Source organism: Populus euphratica, unplaced genomic scaffold, assembly GCF_000495115.2.
Source record: "Populus euphratica unplaced genomic scaffold, PopEup_1.0 scaffold30.1, whole genome shotgun sequence".
Lineage (NCBI taxonomy): Eukaryota > Viridiplantae > Streptophyta > Magnoliopsida > Malpighiales > Salicaceae > Populus > Populus euphratica.
The window spans coordinates 1,649,784-1,671,695 of NW_011499869.1; the positions used below are offsets into that span (position 1 = coordinate 1,649,784).

General features: G+C 35.2%; 1 protein-coding gene and 1 long non-coding RNA gene across 2 annotated transcripts in view; one reads left to right on the plus strand and one right to left on the minus strand.

Moving 5' to 3' along the window:
• The window catches only part of LOC105126913 (uncharacterized), a 2,218-nt gene extending 602 nt beyond the window's left edge, over positions 1-1,616 (plus strand). Inside the window, exons 3-4 of the mRNA XM_011027943.1 lie at positions 28-122; positions 805-1,616. Of these exons, the coding sequence (XP_011026245.1) occupies positions 28-122; positions 805-1,360 (651 nt within the window). The 3' untranslated portion in view covers positions 1,361-1,616. The remainder of the gene's footprint in view (positions 1-27; positions 123-804) is intronic.
• A 1,009-nt stretch (positions 1,617-2,625) lies between these two features.
• Positions 2,626-3,987, minus strand: LOC105126915 (uncharacterized). The gene is made up of 2 exons (XR_842515.1): positions 3,890-3,987; positions 2,626-2,868 (listed from the first exon to the last, which is right to left on the minus strand). It is a non-coding gene; the product is annotated as an uncharacterized LOC105126915 (long non-coding RNA).
• Between the last annotated feature and the right edge of the window lie 17,925 nt (positions 3,988-21,912).

The window sequence follows — 21,912 nt, forward strand, 5'->3', positions numbered from 1 at the left end:
GCCCCCCCCCCCCCCCGGCTATTTCAGTACTTGGCTGGAAAGAGTATAGAGGACATTAGAAGGTACGCTGCTAGAGAAAAAATCAAAGCCATTGCCGACCTCGCCAAGGCTGCTAACAAAAGGTGTGTTTTTTCTTTTTCTTTTTCTTTTTTCTTTCTGTTACTAATCAATGCAAGCAAATTACAGAGTTTTAGATTGATTTGTCATAAATTCTGCTTTCGAGAATTTGTCATTATGCTTGTTTTACTAACAAGATTTAAGAAATAGGATTGTGGTAATATAAGTTTCTCTGAAGGAAAAATTACCTGGGTTTGTTTTTGTTGTTCTTACTAAAGATTTCGACCAAGATAGAGACTTTTTAATGGGTAAAAATTGAAAGAATAGATTTTGTGAGGTTTGACGTTGGTAGCGATGGTTGGATTTGCCTTTTGCAATATTTGATAGGTTTTCTTTATGTGTCTGCATTCAGAATTGGTTTCTGGTGTGCATGCTTATTCATTATCCTTGCTTCTTGCATTGATTAGGACAATGTGGAGGTGAGTTTTTTCTTTTTATGGATAAGAGTGGCTAGCAGATGGTGTGTTAGTTGCAGTTGTCTTTATCTAGTCATTTTGTCTATGATCTAATAAGTGAACAACAGGTCACGAGGGAACTCAGATATCACCTAGTAAATTTCTGTTGAGGGAATGCTTGACATGATGAAAACAATTCTATCTAAATCCATTTGAATTATATGCTCTTGTATTTATGTATACTCAATTTGATTCAGTTTCTTTCTCTGGCCTATTTTCATGATCTGATCAGTGGTATCCAGCAGCAAAACAATGAAAATTCTAAACCTCACAAATTGCAGCAACAAGGAACTAAGGATGTTCTAGTTGGGCGGCAACATATCACGCTCACTTCAGGGTTGGCAAAAGGATTGATGGGTTTGGATGAGTTTAAATATGGATTTCCATCAGATGGTTTATCAACAGCTACGAATAAATGGTGGGGTAGCAGCCTGTCTGATACTCAAAGGGCCACTGATAGAGCTGGAACTGAGACTGATGAAGATGACGGCCATCAATCTGAAGAAAAGGCGGATGCTGGTACCAGTGTGGTGATTGTAGACGAAGAGAAAGGTGAGAATGGAAAGATGGAGAGTAATGAAATTGATCCACAAGGGACTGGTTTATTAACGTCTGTTAGGAAAAGAGCTGTTGAAGAAGGGCGAGAAGCACTTAAACTTGGTGTCTACCGCGCTTATGGTGTAAACAAGTTAGGCAGGAAACAGAGAGCTTTGCTTCTTCGAATATTTGGATCTTCATTGCCAAAACAATGGATTCAGGACTTCAGTTCAAATAGAGTTGGATTGTAGACATGAATAACAGTTTCTACTAAGAATGTATAGTGTCAGATGTAAAACTGCCTTAATGAGTCATGAATGTCACTAGCGAGGTTTTTCATCCACGTGTTTCAAGTTGAATGATGATCATGGTTTTATGTAACAATCCTTAGATCTAGCAGTAATAATCTTCTATTGAGTATATGTATATGCTTGTTGCCTTTGCAAACATTATATGTGACACTTCTTTTGTTTTTATGATATGCTAACATCTTATTACCTGATTGAATTCAACGAGCAACTAGTTTAGGACTATAATTTAGTTGAATGTATGCATTGCAGCACAGGACTTTGTCTCCAGCTGGTGGGACTTTATTGCATTTGGTGGCGCCAAGCTGTAATAATCTTTTCAGAAATGCCAGGGACGTACTTATTTTTAAGGTAACTATGGATTATATAGTATCATCTGTGTTCCTCGGTGCTGTTAGTTTTTAGACCCATGCTTCGCAGCGGGCAATGCTTACTAAGGAGCAAAATTTTGTTGTTTTCGTCACTTTTAGTCAAACTTACAGCGTCTAGGTCACGTTGCATTTTTATCTAGAATAAAACGTGTCATTAACCCATCTTTACTATCAGAAGTGTGGTATTCACAATACTATGAAAATAAAAGGTTTGTAATGCAGGCCATCTGAAATTTCTCTTTTTCCATGTAAAATAGAGGTAGGGAAAACCGTGAAATTCTTAACAGCATGGAGAAAAAAATGTTTTTCTGCAAATTTTTCTTTGCTCATCCCAGTTGGTCCCAAATACCGACTTGGCATATTGACATTTAAAGAACAAATGATCTCTACTTTCATTGGTATGCTTGCATAAACACAAATTGGGCCAGTAGTTCTCCCTCTTCTTATCTGTCTATCTTTGAAGGATTCGAGTCAGGTTACAAAATTGTGTCGAGGGATATATAAAGGCTCCATAGCAGTTTCCACCAACCAATTATAACACCCCTTGGTCTCAATGCTTCCTATGCACTTTTCACAATAAATTTTCCATCTGGACAACGCTTATAGCCGATACTATCTTCTTAATGATCATTGGGAAAAAAGTAGTCCAGAAATAGCTTTTCGCCAGCAAACACCATAAAGCATATCTTATCGCTTTCTTCATAAAGGATAAAAAAAAGGGAAGTACAGCTGTGATGCAGAGTAAAAGATTTCAAGCCCAATGCGACTAATAATCTGATGGAGTTAGGTGCCTAATATCTGTTGGGTCTATTATGTCATGTGTAATAAACCAAAGGCTGTAGGAAGAGGAACAACAGGATACATAATTCCAGTCTAGTTTTGCAAAAGCAGCAGTAGTGTTTCATACAAACCATTTACAGATTGTTCCAAAATTTTAGCTTAGCGTATAAGCATATCAAAAGTTTTCCTCCAAAAAGGGCCACCTCAGCTACCTCAAACAAAAAGAGCTTGAGATTTCTATGCGAAACCAGGGATTCACAGCAGTGCTGCTGGGAATATTGTATGTCCAAATCAGAGTTCCTGGTAAGAAGGATAAAAGAAGTGAGTTATGATGCTGTAAAGTGCCAAATGAATCCTTCTGGACTCCAGCCATACAAAAAAGAAGAAACCACTGTGAAAAGCTCTAGCATATACAGATACAGAAAAGCTTTTTTATGTACATATAGAAGGGAGATCCAAAATTATATTCTCTTTCGTTCTTTTTTTTATACCATAGGATTAGAAATACAAAGCAGAAACTAGCAGAAGATTAAGCAGAAGGACAATATTACAGTTTCATTTCAGCTTTAAACCAACACACTAAACTCAATATTATCAAAGTTGCAAACTTCTTAAAAGAACGACAAACGTTGGAAGTACAAATCCTTTGTTCCATGTTTGCGAGACTTTTTCTAGTGATAAGAAATCTAGTCTTTCTTAAAGGGAGTAATTCTAGTGATAAGAAATCTTTCTTAAAGGGAGTAATGAGGGTTTGTGGAACAGAACTTTCTTTATATAACTATAAAGCACTGTGTTGACAGTGCAACCTGGAAAACTGTCATCTACTTAATCTCAGTCTAGTGTGCTCCCCCATTCCCAGTGCTGGTGAATCACACAAATCCAGTGCTCGCATATGGTTTTGCTGCAGGCCAGTCAAGAAGGCATTTGCTAATTACTCCAGATATATTATGGTACACTCAAAATTTCATTAATAAATAACAACCACATAATGTCATACTGTAAAGAATGCCAATAAATCAATTTAAGCAATTATGTGCCTAACATGCCTCGCAAAACAAAGCCACCAAGCTTTTTAGTTGTGTATTCCACAAACTTCAACAATAACTTTCTCCTCAATCTAAGTTCATAAAAAAGGCATATCTCAGCATGCATGATCAGATTTAGGTTCATGAGTAGCTAGCTATTCATGTTATCAGGGGAAGCCATACGACCTCGCAACATCCATTAAAGAATTTTAACAATACTGCTAATCCTAAATTATCATCTGCCTTCGCTACAGAAACAGATAACAAAGCAGAAAACCCGGCCATTTAACGAATACCTTGTAACGTTGTGGCATGCTTCTCATAAGTTCGACTCTCAAGTAAAGACCAATGACTGTTGCCACGCTACAATGTTCAACTATTGGAGTGCATGTAACCCTGAATAAAAGATTGGTTAGTGAACTGAACTGGAGAGGGTCAATGACCATTTTAGTGTGCATAGGAAGGTTGGACAGGGAGGACAAGCGACTGTTTACAAAGAAATGTTGGCAGATGGTAGGATTGTTGCAATGAAAGAGTCGGGATTGGTTAGAGAAGGAAAGCATGAAAAATACATTCAATGAAGTTGTCATTCTCGTACAAATTAATTAATCATAGGAATGTGGTTAGGCTATTAGGTTGTTGCTTGGAAACCGGGGTTCCACACTAGTCTATGAATTCATCCCTAATGGTACCCTTTTCCAATATCTCCTGTAAAGAGTAGAGAGGAAGAGAGAGCTGCAATAGCAGCAGCCTTGCTGCCATTGCAGTGCTGCTAAGTGCAGCAAAGAGAGTTGAGAGTTGAGTATGAGAGGGTGTAATCCTCCTCCTCCATGTATTTGTTTTGTATTCTTTCTCTATCTCTAAATATATTGACTTCTCCCGTGGATGTAGGCGGTTTTGCCGAACCACGTTAAATATTGTGTCAGTGTGCTTGGCTCTCCTATGAGCAAGTATCAGAATATCACCGGTCGAAATTCCCAACAATTGGTATCAGAGCGTTCGGTTTAAAGTGGTGTTTGATTTTGCTCAAAAATAAAAGTTGTCAAAATTGTGTTTTGACCATACCACTGTGTAGAGGAGGAAGAGACGAAGCCACTGGTGAAAACCGCGTCAAAATCGGACGTCGGAAACCGTCGCACGCGCCGGCGGGGCGACTGTCCACGTCATCAGCCACGCCAGCGGTTCTGCACAGTCATCAGACACGTCAGCTGACATATCAGCACTCTGACCAGTCAAACTGCCACGTCATTAGGCATGTCAGCAGTTCTGCACAGTCATCAGACACGTCACCTGACACATCAGCACTCTGACCAGTCAAACTGCCACGTCATTAGGCATGTCAGCAGTTCTGCACAGTCATCAGACACGCCACCTGATGTCCAGTCAAACTGCCACGTCAGCAGTTCTGCACAGTCATCAGACACGTCACCTGACACATCAGCACTCTGACCAGTCAAACTGCCACGTCATTAGGCATGTCAGCAGTTCTGCACAGTCATCAGACACGTCACCTGACACATCAGCACTCTGACCAGTCAAACTGCCACGTCATATTTGGTTGACCTATATGTCCTACGTGGATGACATGTCATTACAGCCACGTCAACTCCCTGGATTTTGATCTTGTGTGGCGGAGTCTATGTGCAACCGGTTCTGAGATTGAATCTGGGCCGTTTATCAGGCCAAAATTGTTTTGATCAAATCTTAGCCGTCTGAAGTGCGATTTGGACGATTTCAGACTTGTTTCCAGCTAATTTGATCGTTCCGGATGCAATGGTATGGTCCGATCGTTGAGATTGAGATCAGAAATGGCAGTGATGAATTATTAAAGAGAGATTACCCGATCAGGAGGCATATGATGGTCATCATGGTGGTCGATGGAGCTGAAGAAGAAGAAATCACACATGTTTGCCCAATTACATGTGGTGAACTATTATATGGGGAATTTTAATTGCCTTGAGGGAAAGTAAAATTGGGACACTCTAAACACCCGATCATATGGACAATTTGAGGTGGAGAGTGAAATTTGATGAAGACCAATCTTGACGAATCTGAGCACTGGTAGTCTCACCAGATGTTGAGAAATCAGGTATAAAACCAGGATACCCCAGATCACTTATAAAGGAAAGCCGCAACAAAGCTAGCAAATGGTTATATATACGAAAAGACAGTACGATGGATAGATATGGCCTAAGAAGTTCTGGCTAGGAGATTGGGTTTTAAGCGGGACCGTTGTGACCCCTCCAATCTTTCCTGGGAACTTGCTTAGTGGAAGGATTATCCATACGGTACTATTTTCGTATATGTGATAGTTTGTTATGAAACTGTTGAAGACTAGCAGGATGACGGCACAAAGGAACAGTTGGGTTCCGTATGATCAAGGATTTGATGGAGTGGTGATTTCTCCAAGGAAGTTAGATTCGGTGACTATAATTTCTCGAGGGGAGAATTGATGAAGACCCTGATAATGGAAGAGAAATACAGCAAAGGGATAAAGATTGGCACCCTATTTAAACTTGGATAGATGTTGTGACAGGATGAGCTGCTGTTAAACATAAGCAAGGAATAGGGAGAAATCTGGAGAACCAAAATTGCACGAGAGCACATGAAGATTGTGTAGGAGTACCTGGAGGATCCAACGAGGTACTATAATGAGACAACAGGTGCAAGGAGAAGAAGAGTTCCCAGATGAAGCTCAGAGCAAAGACTATGAAAAAGTTGTACAACAAAAAGTCTCTTGTGCTCTTGATAAAGGCAACAAGTGAGGACCTTTCAATGCATGCAAGGATGGAAGGATGAGCTGTTGCAGATGCACCTAATTGAGGGGGTGCAAATGCTTGTGATAAAAGGCGACCGCCTATGATGAAAGGCGAAGACACCAAAGGGAGTTGGTGCGGGTGGAGCTGTTAAGCAGAAAAGGCGTAGAAGCTCCAAACATAGAAATTGAGGTGGAGGATTGTGAGGAGTATACCGCAACTTTCTCTTTCTATGTAATTAGTGGCAAAGAATTTATGGAGCCACTTTGAACCATCTTAGCTAAAGGAGGATGCGACTACCTATAAAAGGCGAAGACACCTTAAAGAGAAGGTGTGAGGGCTATGAGATGAGCCCATGATCAGACCGCCGCATGACGACGAGCGGAGACACCTCAAGAGAAGGTGTGAGGGCCATGGAAGGAGCCCATTTCAGAACGCCCCAGAGCCAATGTGATGGCTAGGTATGAGTGGACAGATGGATAGCCAATGAAGTGGCTATGATGAGTATGAAGACAAATGCAAGATTGACTTTCATGGATATTGCCCCCATGCTAAAGATCAATGAGCTAGAAGACATTTGCCTTGGACAATAAGTGGATGACTTGTGGAGCATTAAGACGCGGCTGCTATGAAGGAGCAGAGGGCATGCGCAGGTTCCGGGAACAAGTTGACTCTTGTCAAGGTGATGAGCTCGGTAATGGCATTGTAATACTCAGAGTATGAAGACAGATATGGATCAACCTTTTATGGGCTGCCCCCATGGTTAAAGGTGGAAAGCTACCTAGACTCTTGAGACTAAGAGCGAGAGACTCATGGAGAAGTAAGGCGTGGTTCCTAGGGTGGAACAGAGGGCAGGCGCAACTCCTAGATGAGTAGACTCTTGGAAGAGTGGTGAGCTTGTGATCATATTGAGATACTCAGATAATGACTGTCGCACTTGAAATATCCGTTTGAGGGGGTGTTGTAAGCCTTGATGTGAGGCTTGAGGAATCATTCCGGACTGAGCGTGGTTGATACGCTCGAAGGGGAATGTTGTTCCAGAGACAAGCGTTAACACTATTCAGATGTGATGTGGCAGACCATCTGGTTATAGTGATCCTTTTGTGTGAGAAAAGGTGTGCTTAGGTCACTCTGATGATTGAAGGGTTTGGCAAGTACCTGTAAACTTGGCTACAAAAGCTCTCAAAATGGAAAGCTTGGAAGAGCTGCAAGATGCAAGCTTGTGTTGAAGAAGAATGAGGACAGTTGCCCCACATGAATGGCAAAGGGGGTGATTGTTAGGTTGGTTGCCATTAATGTGCAACAACCATTTGCTATTGCACCAACCATGTGCACTCATCCAAGATGTCAAAGGTTGGCAGCCACCATTGTTGAAGAAGAGTTGGAGTTGGCAGCCACCTTTGTTGAAGAAAAGCCTCCATGAATGCCTATAAATAGAGGCATATGCAAGAGAGCAAAATGAGTGAAGAGAATTATGAAAATGTGAAGAGAGTAGAGAGGAAGAGAGAGCTGCAATGCCAGCAGCTGCAAGTGCAGCAAAGAGAGTTGAGAGTTGAGTATGTGTAAAGAGTAGAGAGGAAGAGAGAGCTGCAATGGCAGCAGCCTTGCTGCCAGCAAAGAGAGTTGAGAGTTGAGTATGAGAGGGTGTAATCCTCCTCCTCCATGTATTTGTTTTGTATTCTTTCTCTATCTCTAAATATATTAACTTCTCCCGTGGATGTAGGCGATTTTGCCGAACCACGTTAAATATTGTGTCAGTGTGCTTGGCTCTCCTATGAGCTGAGCAAGTATCAGAATATCACCGGTCGAAATTTCCAACATGCTTCTCATAAGTTCGACTCTCAAAAGACCAATGACTGTTGCCACGCTACAATGTTCAACTATTGGAGTGCATGTAACCCTGAATAAAAGACTGGTTAGTGAACTGAACTGGAGAGGGACAATGACCATTTTAGTGTGCATAGGAAGGTTGGCCAAGGAGGACAAGCGACTGTTTACAAAGAAATGTTGGCAGATGGTAGGATTGTTGCAATGAAAGAGTCGGGATTGGTTAGAGAAGGAAAGCATGAAAAATACATTCAATGAAGTTGTCATTCTCGTACAAATTAATTAATCATAGGAATGTGGTTAGGCTATTAGGTTGAAGACTGTAATGATTTAATCAAGTCTTCACACTTGATCATTTGTGCTTCTTCTATCTTTTCTATACTTGTCATCTTCATGTTGTTTACGTTTCTACTAGGCCGTAAGAGGATCTGCACCATATACTTATCAGTGTTAACCGGTTTCGTCAAAGCATCTGCTGGGTTTTCCTTTGTGTGAATCTTCTGAAAATCTACACTTCCATCTTCCACCACTTCGCGAACAAAGTGATACTGAACATCTATGTGTTTTGTTCTTAAATGAAATGTTGGATTCCTTGCAATATGCAAGGCACTTTGACTATCACAATACAAAAGAATATTATCTTGTTTGTGCCCGAGTTCCTCCATAAGTTTCTTCATCCATATTGCTTCTTTACAAGCTTGTGTAGCTGCCATGTACTCAGCTTCTGTTGTGGATAATGCTACAACAGTCTGAAGTTTAGAAACCCAGCTCACAGCTCCTCCTGCAATTATGAACACATAGCCTGTAGTGGACTTCTTTTTCTCAAGGTCACCAGCAAAATCTGAATCAACATAACCTCTGATAGTAAATTCTAATCCTCCATAACATAATGCAACATCTGAGGTACCCTTGATATATCTCAAGATCTTCTTAATAGTATTCTAATGCTCTCTACCAGGATTTGCCATGTATCGACTAACTGGTCTCACTGTTTGTGCAATGTCTGGTCTTGTACATATCATGGCAAACATTAAACTTCCCACTGTTGATGCATACGGTACTCGAAACATCTCCATCCTCTCTGCTTCATTGCTAGGAGATATACTTGAGGATAATTTGAAGTTAATAGGAAGTGGGGTGGAAATTGACTTACAATCTTGCATGTTGAAGCGTCGCAAAATCTTCTTCAAATAATTCTTTTGAGAAAGCCAAATCTTCCTCTTACTTCTGTCTCGGTAAATTTGCATCCCTAGAATCTTATTTGTTGGTCCCAAGTCCTTCATATCAAATTCCCTAGCCAACTGTGCCTTCAATTCTTGGACTCGATCTTTGTTGGGGCCTATCACCAACATGTCATCCACGTACAACAACAAAATGATGAAATCTTCTCCAAACCACTTGTAATACGTACAATGGTCTGAATTGAGTCTGTTGTACCCAAGGCTAATTATGAAGGAATCAAATCTCTTATACCAACACCTCGGCGCCTGTTTGAGACCGTATAGAGATTTGTTCAACCTGCAAACCAAGTTCTCCTTGCCTGTTTCAGCAAAACCCTCTAGTTAGAGCATATAAATTTCTTCTTCAAGTTCTCCATGAAGAAATGCAGTTTTCACGTCCAACTGCTCCAAGTGAAGATCAAATATAGCACACATTGCCAAGACTGCTCTGATTGTCGTAAGTCGTACCACTGGAGAAAATATCTCATTGAAGTTTATTCCTTCTTTCTGAGCATATCCTTTCACCACCAATCTTGCACGATACCGCTCCACTTGATCATTGCCATCACGTTTTATCTTGTAAACCCATTTGTTGCCAATGGCCTTTTCTTCCTTGTAGTAGCGGAACAAGATCCCAAGTATTATTCTTGTGTAGAGCTTCAATCTCCTCTTGCATTGCTGTCATCCACATAGATACATTTGTGCTTTTAATAGCCTCATAGAAAGCTGATGGCTCTCCATCCTTTGTTAGAAGACAGTATGCAATATTATTTTCAGTAACATATTCTAAGTGTCAAGCCGGTGGTCTTCTTTCACGAGTCGACCGCCAAACTTTAGGAGTTTCAGACTCTATTTGTTCTTGCTCTTCATGCTCTAGTACAATTTCAGAAGAAGCATGATTCTGAGTATTTTCCACATGGACTGCTGTGGTCTCCTTTAGAATGCTATTATGTTCTTCCATTTGCATTTTACCTTCTATAAATATGACATCTCTGCTGATAACTACCTTATGGGCAGTGAGATCCCACAAGCGATACCCCTTCACTTCATCAGCATATCCCAAGAATACATATTTTCTGGATTTTGAATCCAGCTTGCTAACTTCTTGTGTATTGTACATCATGTACACAGGACTTCCAAATATATGCAATCGAGAATAATCAGCTGGTTTTCCGGTCCACATCTCCATCGGTGTTTTTAGCTCAATTGTGGTTGATGGAGATCGATTTATCACATAACAGGCGGTATTGACTGCTTCTGCCCAGAATGACTTTCCTAGACCTGCAGCCTTCAACATTGCCCTTGTTCTTTCTAATAGAGTTTTGTTCATCCGCTCTACCACTTCATTTTGTTGTGAAGTGTATGTTGTTGTGAACTGCCTTTTGATACCTTCATATTGACAGAAGGTATCAAATTCATCACTGATATATTCTCCTCCATTGTTATTCCTCAAACACTTGATTTTCTTTTCAGATTCAAGTTCCACCCGTGCTTTGAAAGTTTTAAAGACTGTAAGCACATCTGTTTTTCTTCTAATTGGATACACCCAACATCTCTTGGAGAAGTCATCTATGAATGATACAAAGTATCTTGCTCCTCCCAAGGATACAACCGGTGCTTGCCAAACATCAGAGTGAATCAGGTTTAAGATGCATTTGCTCTTCGTTGTTGATGTGCCAAACTTCAACCTGTGTTGTTTACTTGTAACACAGTGCTCACAAAAAGGTAAAGTAACCTTTGTAAGCCCAGGAAGTAACTTCTGATCAGAGAGAACCTTTAAACCTTTTTATGACATGTGACCTAGTTTTTGATGCCACATCATCGTCTTCTCTTCTGCAGGATTGGCTGATGCGATTGACGCTTTTATCTCATGATGTGTTTCTCCCATTAATGCAAATACATTTGCAACTGTCTTTCTTGCCTTTAAAACCATCAACGCTCCTTTGATGATTTTCATGATTCCATTATCTGTTCGGATCTTACAGCCAAGACTATTAAATTGTCCTATGGACAAAAGATTCTTCTTTAAGTCTTTCACATGTCGCACTTCTGAAATAGTACGAATTAAGTCATCATACATCTTCAATTTGATGGTGCCAATGCCAACAATCTCTAAAGCATGATTATCACCCATGAACATTTTACCTCTAAAGATAGGTTTATATGTATGGAACCAATCTTGATTAGGAGTCATATGCCATGTTACTCCTGAATCCATTAGCCAAACCTTAGTGAGCTCTTCTTTATCTGTAGAGATTGTCGCTACTTCACTATATAAAATCTCTCCATCTTCTGAGGTGCTCGCAACACATCCTTGAGATTTTGATGACTTTGCAGTATTCTCTATACCTTTTTTAAACCAACAATCCTTTTTGAAGTGCCCTTTTTTGCCACAGTTGTAGCATTTCACAGCCTTCTTACTTCTTGATTTGGACCTCCCCTGCCTTTGACTCCCACTAGAGCCACGCTCTATTGATCTTCCTCTTGACACCAACAATGCTTCTGCTTGGTTTGAACTGTTTCTGTCTCCTTTGTTTTTGCGTCTATTTTCTTCTTCCAAGATAGCGGCTGCAACATCATCAAAGACTAGATAATCTGAGAGGATATTATTTGTCAAGTTGATAATGAGTTGATCGTACGAATCAGGAAGACTTTGAAGTAGAAGCTCTGCACGTTCATTTTCCTCTATTTGCTGACCCAATGTAGTAAGTTGTGAAAATAGAGTTCTTATTGTGTTGATATGGTCAGTCACCAATGTGGTTTCTGCCATTCGAACGGTATAAAGTCTCCGCTTTAAGAAAATCTTATTGTGCAAAGACTTGGACTCGTATAGCTTTGTTAGAGTCTCTCACACCTCCTTAGCTGTTTTCTTTTCCGCCACACTTGATAATACTTCATCGGCTAATGCTAAATGTATGTTAGCAATAGCATTGCCATCCATCTCATTCCATTTTGCATTATCAGTGATCTCCGCGGGCCGATCCCCAATTGCTGTCAAGCAATTGTCTTTCCTTAAGATTGCTTTGATTCTCATTTTCCACAATGAGAAATTGCTCCCATTAAACCTCTCAATCTCGTACTTTGCTGCCATTGTATTCACCAAGATCTATTCAACTATCATCGTTTCACAGATCTGTAACGTATATAAAAATAGTATCGTGTGAATAATACTTCACTAAGTAAGTTCCCAGGAAAGATTGGAGGGGTCACAAACGGTCCCGCTTAAAACTCAATCTTCTTAGACAGAACTTCCTAGACTGTATTTAATCACCGCAACGACTTTATATATACACCAACAGCAACGTATGTGAACAGTACCGTATGGATTAATAGTGTCGTATAGGTGAATAGTGTTGTATACGTGAATAGTAAACGTATACACGAATAACTTTTGTGTATTAACAACACCAACCAGGAGGCTCTGATACCACTGTTAGGATACTGACATGCAAACCCGACAAGACAAAAGGTAAGGGATAAGTTAAAATGAGAAATGACACACAAGAATTTACGTGGTTCACCCAATTTGAATACGTCCACGGGTAAGTATAGAAGGATTTTACTAAGTAATGTGGGAATACAACTTCTCTCTAATAATAGAAGAACAACAAAAATCTCTCTATTATCAGGAGAAAACACCTCACTTACTATCTCACAAATACCTCACAATTTTGTGGGATTACTCTCTCCTCACCCTCTCTTCTTTCTCTCTTGTGGTGTGTATAATGCTTGGATGCATTGCCTATTTATAGGTAAGCATCCATGCAAAAGACAAGGGCAAGGTAGGTGGCACCAAATTTGTGCCTAATATTGTTGACAAATTGATACTTAATATTGTTGACAAAATATTGTTGACTTTGTCAACAATGTTAGGGTTGTTAGGGTGGTTTCACACTTGGAACATTATTTTATATGATAAGTATGGAGCAAAAGTGGCGGATTTCGGAATCTCTAAATCAGTTGCCACAGACCAAACTCATGTGACTACAGAAGTACAAGGCACATTTCGGTACTTAGACCCAGAATACTTCCAGTAAAGCAAAGGGTGATGTTTATAGCTATGGAATAGTCCTTGTCGAGCTCTTAACTAGACAAAAACCTTACTCCTCGACTACGTCTGAAGAAGATGGAGGTTTGATCTTATATTTCATGCTTTGTATGGAGGAGAATCGGCTACAAGATATTGTTGATGCTGAACTTATGCTGCAGGCTGAGAAAGAGGTAATTGTGGCAGTCGCTAACGTTGCATATAAATGCTTGAACATCAACAGGAAGTAACGACCCACGATGAGAGAAGTCTCAAAGCAGCTGGAGGAAATGCAAATATTGCAAAATGATTTCAATGCCAATCCACAGAATTTTACACGTGAATTTTCAGACTCTATTATATGGTTTATTAGTTCGTTGATGGATACATATATATTGAAGTAAACAAGCAGAAGATTTACAGATTATTTTCTTTTTGTCTTTTTTTTCCAGTTTGAGTATTTCCATCCATTGACACTGCTAAAGAAAAAACTTGGCTGCATGTCATTGTTGTAACCAGTGCATGTGTAAATCATATATACGTGTTCTAAATGATGTATACGTGTTGCAAGCAAATTTACATAATTGTTACTGCAAGTTTGATAAATTTTTAAAAGAAAAATAAAAAGGAATACCTGAATCGCAGGAAATTCTTTAACAAGATTATTGAATTTGATTTAATTGATTAATTTTAAAATCTTTCAATCAAATACGAGTTAATCAACTTAACAATTTTATAAATAGTCCTCCGATGACTAGAAAAAATAAAGTTTGGATTTATAAAAAAATTCTATGATAATATTTTTTTTAATATTTAGATGATAATAAATTGAATCCACTTGAATTTTATAGTTTAACTTTTCAAATTTACAATCCTGATTATAAATTCACCTAGGTTTTATTTCAAAAAAAATTTATATAATTATATAATAATAAAAATAAATATTTATAAAAACAAGTATAAAAAATTAAATATTGAAATGTTTGTTTGAAACTAAAATAAACTAATAAAAAACAAATTAAAATAAATATTAAAATTATCAAATATTAAAGGATAAAGTTAAAAAAATTAATAAAAAACAATGATAAAAAATGAAATTAAAAAAAAAAGGAAGTTTGCCTAGAATATTACCATCACTATAGTATTTGTAAAATGACAAATATGGGTTTTTTTGTTCTAAAAATCAAAATTTTTGTTATTTTGACTTTAAAAATTTTATAAACTACTTATCAACCCTAAAACATTTTAAAATCACTAAAATAATAATAATCAACCGAATCAAAAAAAAAAATTGAGCCCAGTCTATTTTTTCAAAGAAGTCCAGAGAAAATACAACCACTGTTAAACTCTACTCATTAAATAAAACACATAGATACAAAGAACAACGTGTCTTGTCACTAAAAAGTGATTATTTATAAATTTTCTTTTTTTTATTATTTTTAGATAATTTTTTATTTTTATTTTCTGAACTTAAAAATTAAAATATTAAAAAAATAAATTTTTGAACCTAAAATTAAAATTGTAAAAACTAAAATAGATACAATTTAAGAAAAAATAAAGGGGGTGGACTAAAAAAACATTTCCTACTGGATTTGAGATTAGCTTCTTCTTGTTTTACACTTTGATTTTATGTTGTTAATTTTTTTTTCTCTTAATATTTTTTTATAAAATGGTTATGAAATTAAAAATAAAAGATTGCAATTACTCGAGGGGAAAAAAAGACTTGAGGATGAATATATATATATATATAAAAACATCATGGGTGTTGTGAATTGCTACGGTGATTAATCTAATCCTTTTACTATATTTTACCTTTATGATATAATATAAATGTAACTGTAACTGTAATTCATGAACTTTATCTTGTTAATGACTTGCCATTAAAATATCACCCAATTGAACCTGTAGGCAAGCAGGAGGATAGCTCGAGCTGTGCATAAATGACCTGTCACGTTACCAACTCAATTCCACTGTCTCGAAACAATGGATTTCCTTAAAAACGCTATACCTTTTCTGTGATATTTTACTCTGGTTTAGGTATCTTTTCGGGTGCATGTCTTGTATAAATGCCATAAAATAGCGCCTGGCAGAGCTTGATCATGTCCGTTACTACTTGCTAATGGGTGCTGGATTAGATAATGGAAGGGGCGGGGGGAGAAAGATAAAGTAACTGCCAGTCTGCCACCATTCTGAACGTGCTCGGTGGAGGAATCCAAAAGATTTATTAACGAAAACCCACAGACCAAACAAAAGATGAGCTTGAAATTCAACTTCGTTCAGAAAAGAAATGGATTGAGATCTGGAATAGGAGTATGCCAGTGGCTGGATTGGAACTCCGATGTTCGAGTCTTGATTCTTTAATGAGAAGGTTTATTTCCCGGTGATGCGACACTAAACCCTAGAAGATGCGATTCGTCCAGGATAGTGAAGAGGGGCCAGAATTCGGGTCAGGAATCTAGCCCATCAGATTAACGGGCCTTGTTCTTGGAGTTTTTAGCAGCCTTTATAGCACCCTTTGTTTCCTTAATTCAATTTTTTATGATTTTAACTTCAGAGTTGCTATGCAGGAGCAAACACTGTGATGTTTTGCCTTTTTGAAGGTTCATTAATCTTTTTTTAAAGAGATGATAAATGCTTGAGACAGTTCTTGACAGTGATTTTAAGTACTTAAGTAACCTATATTCGTTATATCATCTGCATACCATATTTCTCTGTCTAGGGAGATTTTCTCATTGAAAAAATAGTTTAGTCATCTCAATCCTACATCAATGGTGGTTCTCAGACTACATGGATCATGCAAGAGATTGTTAATCGCATGATCTTGTGCTCACACGGGTATATATTGTCATGATAGTATCTCTATAAAGATGGATCAAACAAGATTTCTTTTTTTATAAAGTTATTTTGTGTATTTTTAGACTATATAAAGATTAATTTTTGTCAGTATTATAGAGAAGAACACTTTATCCCGCAAGGAATATGACAAGTTTATTTAATTCTCTATACAATAAATCCCTAAATTCGCACACTTCTTCGCTTCTCGTCCACCAACATTGCAAGCTCGAATTTGTTAGGGTTAGGGATTGAAAGATTACCGAGAGAGGTGAAATATTATAGGAGATTTCTTTTTCTAGGTTAGTGTTGAGGTGCATGGCGTGAGAGAGAGGGGGATGAGATGAGATGAGATCATTTTGGTTTGTCAATTTCAAAGAAATATATTATCATCTTAACTATTGTTATTAATTATTATTTGAATTTTAATATTTTTTAATTATTTTGTATTTGAAACAAAAATAATAATAAATTGCTCATGGAAATTCAATTCAAATCGTTTTTTGTTCTTAAATTTTTATATAGATTTTGAATATGATTTTATCACATTTATTATTATTTTAGCTTTCAATTACAAATAAAACATGGATATACTATTTTGATATTTTTTATTAACTTGCTATAATAGTTATATAAAAAAATAATGATTTTGATTAAAAATATTATGTTTGTTAAGATAAACAAAAAAATACATAAAAAATTCCCTGGTGGAAAAAATTTTAAAATTATTGTATTTTCATATTTAATAATACAAAAGAATTTTATAAGAACTAAATATTTTTTTATTATGTTTTAAAAAATCTTGGTACCCTGCATGTAACGTGTGCGTGCAAACTAATTCCTCGTGCCAGTATTAGAGTGGAAAATTATACTTCAAGATAATATAACACGTTCTGAAATATAAAATGATTCTTTTCTCTTAGCTTTCCTTCCATTTATACAGCACATGTGTGATAGCAATAGCTTCGAGGATAAATTTTATAGTGTTTAAATTGTAATTAAAAAAATTACAGCTTGAGCCATTAATTAATATATTATATCATTAACCCAGCAAATTCAAAAATTAATTATATTGATAAATTAAATGGAAAACATTATTTAAAAAAAACAGACAAATTAACATAATTATTATGAGTTGTCTTTTAAACTTTCTCTAGGCACATTACCATATTTATTTAATGGTTAATGCATAATTAAGATGGAAAGATTAGAAGCAAACTTTTGAGGTGGGAAAACAATGGACTAAAAATAGATCTTGAGTTTGATTAATTATAAGTTTTTTTCTCCATGACTTTAAAATAATTATTTCTTCATAAAAAATTATTTTTTTATATTACTAAATTATATAAACATAAATATTATTCTCTGAAATTAAATTAATCATAGTGATTGTTAGAAAATAATATAAATCATATTCTTTAATCTCATCTAACAGCTTAAGTTATTGGATTGAGATGATTTCTCGACATAGTATGAGAGTCTTGATGACCAAACAGTCACGAGTTCGAATCTCACTATCTCTATTTATTTGATAAAAAATAAACATAATATAATATGGGTCTGTACAAATTTTAAGTTCAAAGGCCTTTCATTCAAGAAGATGTGTTAAAGAAAAATATAAATTATTAATAGTTTAAGCTATTAGATTGAGATGGTTTCTTGACAATAATCACCCAATTATTTCTATAAAAATAAAAAATAAAAGTTAAAAATCATCATATCTTACTCGTATTGCTGATATATTGCTTTTCTAGATGAATCAATTTTAATTTACATTTTCATGACAAGACACTGAGATGGTTTCTTGACAATAATCACCCAATTATTACTATAAAAATAAAAAATAAAAGATAAAAATTATCATATCCTATTTATATTGCTAATGTATTGCTTTTCTAGATGAATCAATTTTAATTTACATTCTCATGATAAGATAATATTTCAATATGTAACAAGTCAGATTAATCATATTTTAGGCTATTAATTCTTATTAAAAAAAATTACATCAATTTAGCTATTTTAAAAGTAATTGTTTTCGTTTAATTTATTATATTAATATGAAAAAGAAATAATTTTATTAATTTGGCTCTCCAAAAAAGTAATAGCTTTCATTTAATTTATTATATTAATAATTGTTCCAAATAGAAAATTAGACATAATTAATGATTTTTTTGGAACGATAAACATAAACCAAAAAGATGTTATGTTAGTTAATGGCTAGCTGTAACCTATAAGATGTCAGCTTGAACACAGTAAAATTACTCAATTTTAAATGGAGAAAAAACCTATAATCATGGCATATTCTATTACTTATAGGAATACGAGCAAGATTCTTTTTACGTATATATCTCTCCCTTTGTATAATATTTTTTGAATTGATATTAATTATATTTTTTATTCTAATAAACTTGAGGTGCAACGAATAATGAAGTGAATGAGGTGGTTTTTTTCTTTCTCTCTTTTTTTTTTCACTTTCCATCTCTCTCTTTTTTTTTTCATTTTCGTCCTTTTTTTTATTCTTTAACAATTGTTTGATTTTAAACTTGATTTTATAAATTATTTTAATTTAATTTTTATAAAATTATCACCGTATAAAAAAATAAAATTATCATGTAGTTCGAGGCGGTGAAACATGTCCATCCACATTCGTGCCATCATTGCAGCAGGTTTAGGCAAGTTTTTTGGTCGGTTTTTACATCGGGTTCAGGGCTATAAAGTGCAGGGTTTTGTTTTTGGCTGGTTGCAGGGGTGATGAGATGGTGCAAAAAGGAGTGTTTTTTGTTTCGAAACAAGTACAAAATGAAGAGATCAAGGTGGACAAAGATGGCTATCCATGCTTGCGAGAAAGGCTGGAGTTCTACAGAAGAACCTTCAACGAAGAAGATGACAGCGTCGTTTCTCCCTTCGAGGAAAAAGTTGAACGGCGTGGTGTCTTTTTCAGATAAGGGTTTCTCATCAAGATGAAACTACACTGTTTTGGTAAATTTCAAGCTAGTCCCTGCACTTTAGTGCATCTTCAATATTAATTCTTGTTCTCAAGACTTTCAGTTAGGTCCCAAATTAAACATTTAATTTTGAATTTCTTTTAATTTTGTCCCTGATTCAACTTTTTCTGCTTTGTCAATTTTCATCCTTGGGCATCCAATTTGTGCATGTTTAGCCACTTTTTCCATAGAGTCTCCCTTTTATCTGCAATTAAGCTCTTAATTGAATGAATTGGACTTCCAAACTTTGTCATCTCTTTTGTTTTGGCCTTGATTCTTTTATTTTTTTAAAATTTTGACCAGTTGGCTTGAATTTTAATTTTTATCTTTAATTAAGATTGTGATTGCATTAATAAGACTTTCAAAAAATTTCATCCTTTTCATCCCTAGCCTTTTTATTTATGCAAATTCCATCAATTTCAAACTTTTTTTTCAATTAAACCCCTTACTTGCATTCCCTCGAAATGACCCTGGCCTAGTTTTACTTGCTTTGGATAAGTTCTTTCGGTTCTTTTAAAAATATATATTTTTATAATTTCATTTTAAATTATTTTTTCATGTCATTTTTTACAATAGTTTTTTTTTTCCTCAAAAATATGCCAAGATGTATCTAAAGAAAACTTTGTGCAATTGTTTTTAAATTTTTAAAGGCCGTAAAAATCAGGTTATAACAACCCAAATCATAATGTTAACATGTTACTTCGTGAAGGTTTACTCAATTTAAAATATTAACATCTTAATATTAAAAAAATAATTAAATTATTTTTAAAAAATTAAATTATAATTTTTATATGTCACATCAATATTATCTTAGACTTATCAATTTAATTGAGTCGTATTAAAATAGTTTTTATATAATTTAATTTAAAATTTTATTAAATAAAATATTAAATTAAAATATTTTAAAATTAACACATTAAATTAAATTTAATAATGATATCAAATAATTATCTATTCCCCGTGCTTTCTTTTACATTCAAGATTTTCATGATTCGGTTTACAATGTAATGCAACGCTGTAAACTAATGTCCTTCTAATCAATGTGAAGTCTCTTTTTGCTCCAAGGTGTCCTTTGGGTAATCAGAAATGAAATACTTTAAATGAGAAAGGGGAAATACAAACTATATGTAATTTTAATATCGGGTTTTGAATAGTAACAATAAATTCAAATGAAATTTGAGTACTTTAATTAATGAAAAAAAATGATGATTAAAAAATAAATTCATTAATCATGGCAACAATAACAATAACAATATTATTGTGATGCTGGGGGATGATAATATATAGTTTTATGTAATAATAATGACATATATATATATATATATAAAAGATAATTATGTTGATGATACTGCTAGAACTTATAGGGGGGTGATAATATATAGTTTTATGTAATAATAATGATATATATATATATATATAAAAGATAATTATGTTGATGATACTGCTAGAACTTATAGTATAACATACTTTAAAAAAAATACAATAATCATCGTTTAAGGTGATCATAGTAGTTAGTAGAAGTACTGATATATAATAAACAGCAGCAATAATGCACCGTTTTAAAGAATAAATCCCATTCTTTTTTTTTTAATACATAGTTCTTGTGTTTATTAAACTTTTTAAATTAAAATAGAATTATGTTAATTTTTTACTCCATTCCCTCTTCATTTGCTGCGACCAATTATTCTTTTAAATGGAAATTAATTTTTGTGTTCCTATTCTCGTCATTTCATTTATCGCTTTTTAATGATATTTAAGGGTTGTTTTCACGAATCACAAGAAAGTCTTGTTTGTTTATGTACCGTCAAGGGCGTTGAAGTAAAGCTCACCCAAATTCACGAGCCCCCCCTACCGAAATTCATTTTCTCATCAATGATTTGTGTGCGTGACGTGCGAAGAAAATCTTCGCCGACGGCCATGGCATGCTGCTGTTGAAAAATCAATCACGAGAAGACAGACAGCCTCGTGAGCATGTCGTGCAACATTCCTGAGCACACATCTGGGCACTGTTTAAGGTTGCTGTGAGCGCCCCTCCTGAACATTGGAGAGACTGTTTGTTTGATGATATGGTTATGGATATTTTTTAAATAAATTTTTATATTAAAATATATATTGATGATTTTTTTATTTTTTATATTAATATATTAAAATAATTTGAAAATATTAAAAATATATTAATTTAAATTAAATAAAAATTTTAATTTTTAAAAAAATATTTTTAAAATGTAAAAATAAATGACTCTTAATAATGAAGTGATTTATTGTGATGAATAAGATATACACTTCTCTTTTGGGAGGAACAATCAAACCTTTTTATTTTTTTATTTTTATTTATCGATGGTGTATATGCAAAGGTGAGGCATTGTATTTTCACTTTCCACACAATTATTTTTTTTCTTTTTTTTTACAGAAATGAGTTTAAGGATACGAGTGCTCATTGAAATACAAGTTCATTAATTATATTGTTAATATTGGCATGTATATTATTTATACGAGAACTTTAGATGGAATGCATGGAGTTTTATGCTCTAAAAAGAACCACCCTATCTCTCTCTCTCTCTCTCTGTTGATTAAATTTAGAAATTCAAGACATGTTTATAAGTGTGTGTTGTTGTCCCCCTCGTGATAGAATTAAGACTACCGAGCACAAACATTTTCTCCTTATTTTGTGTA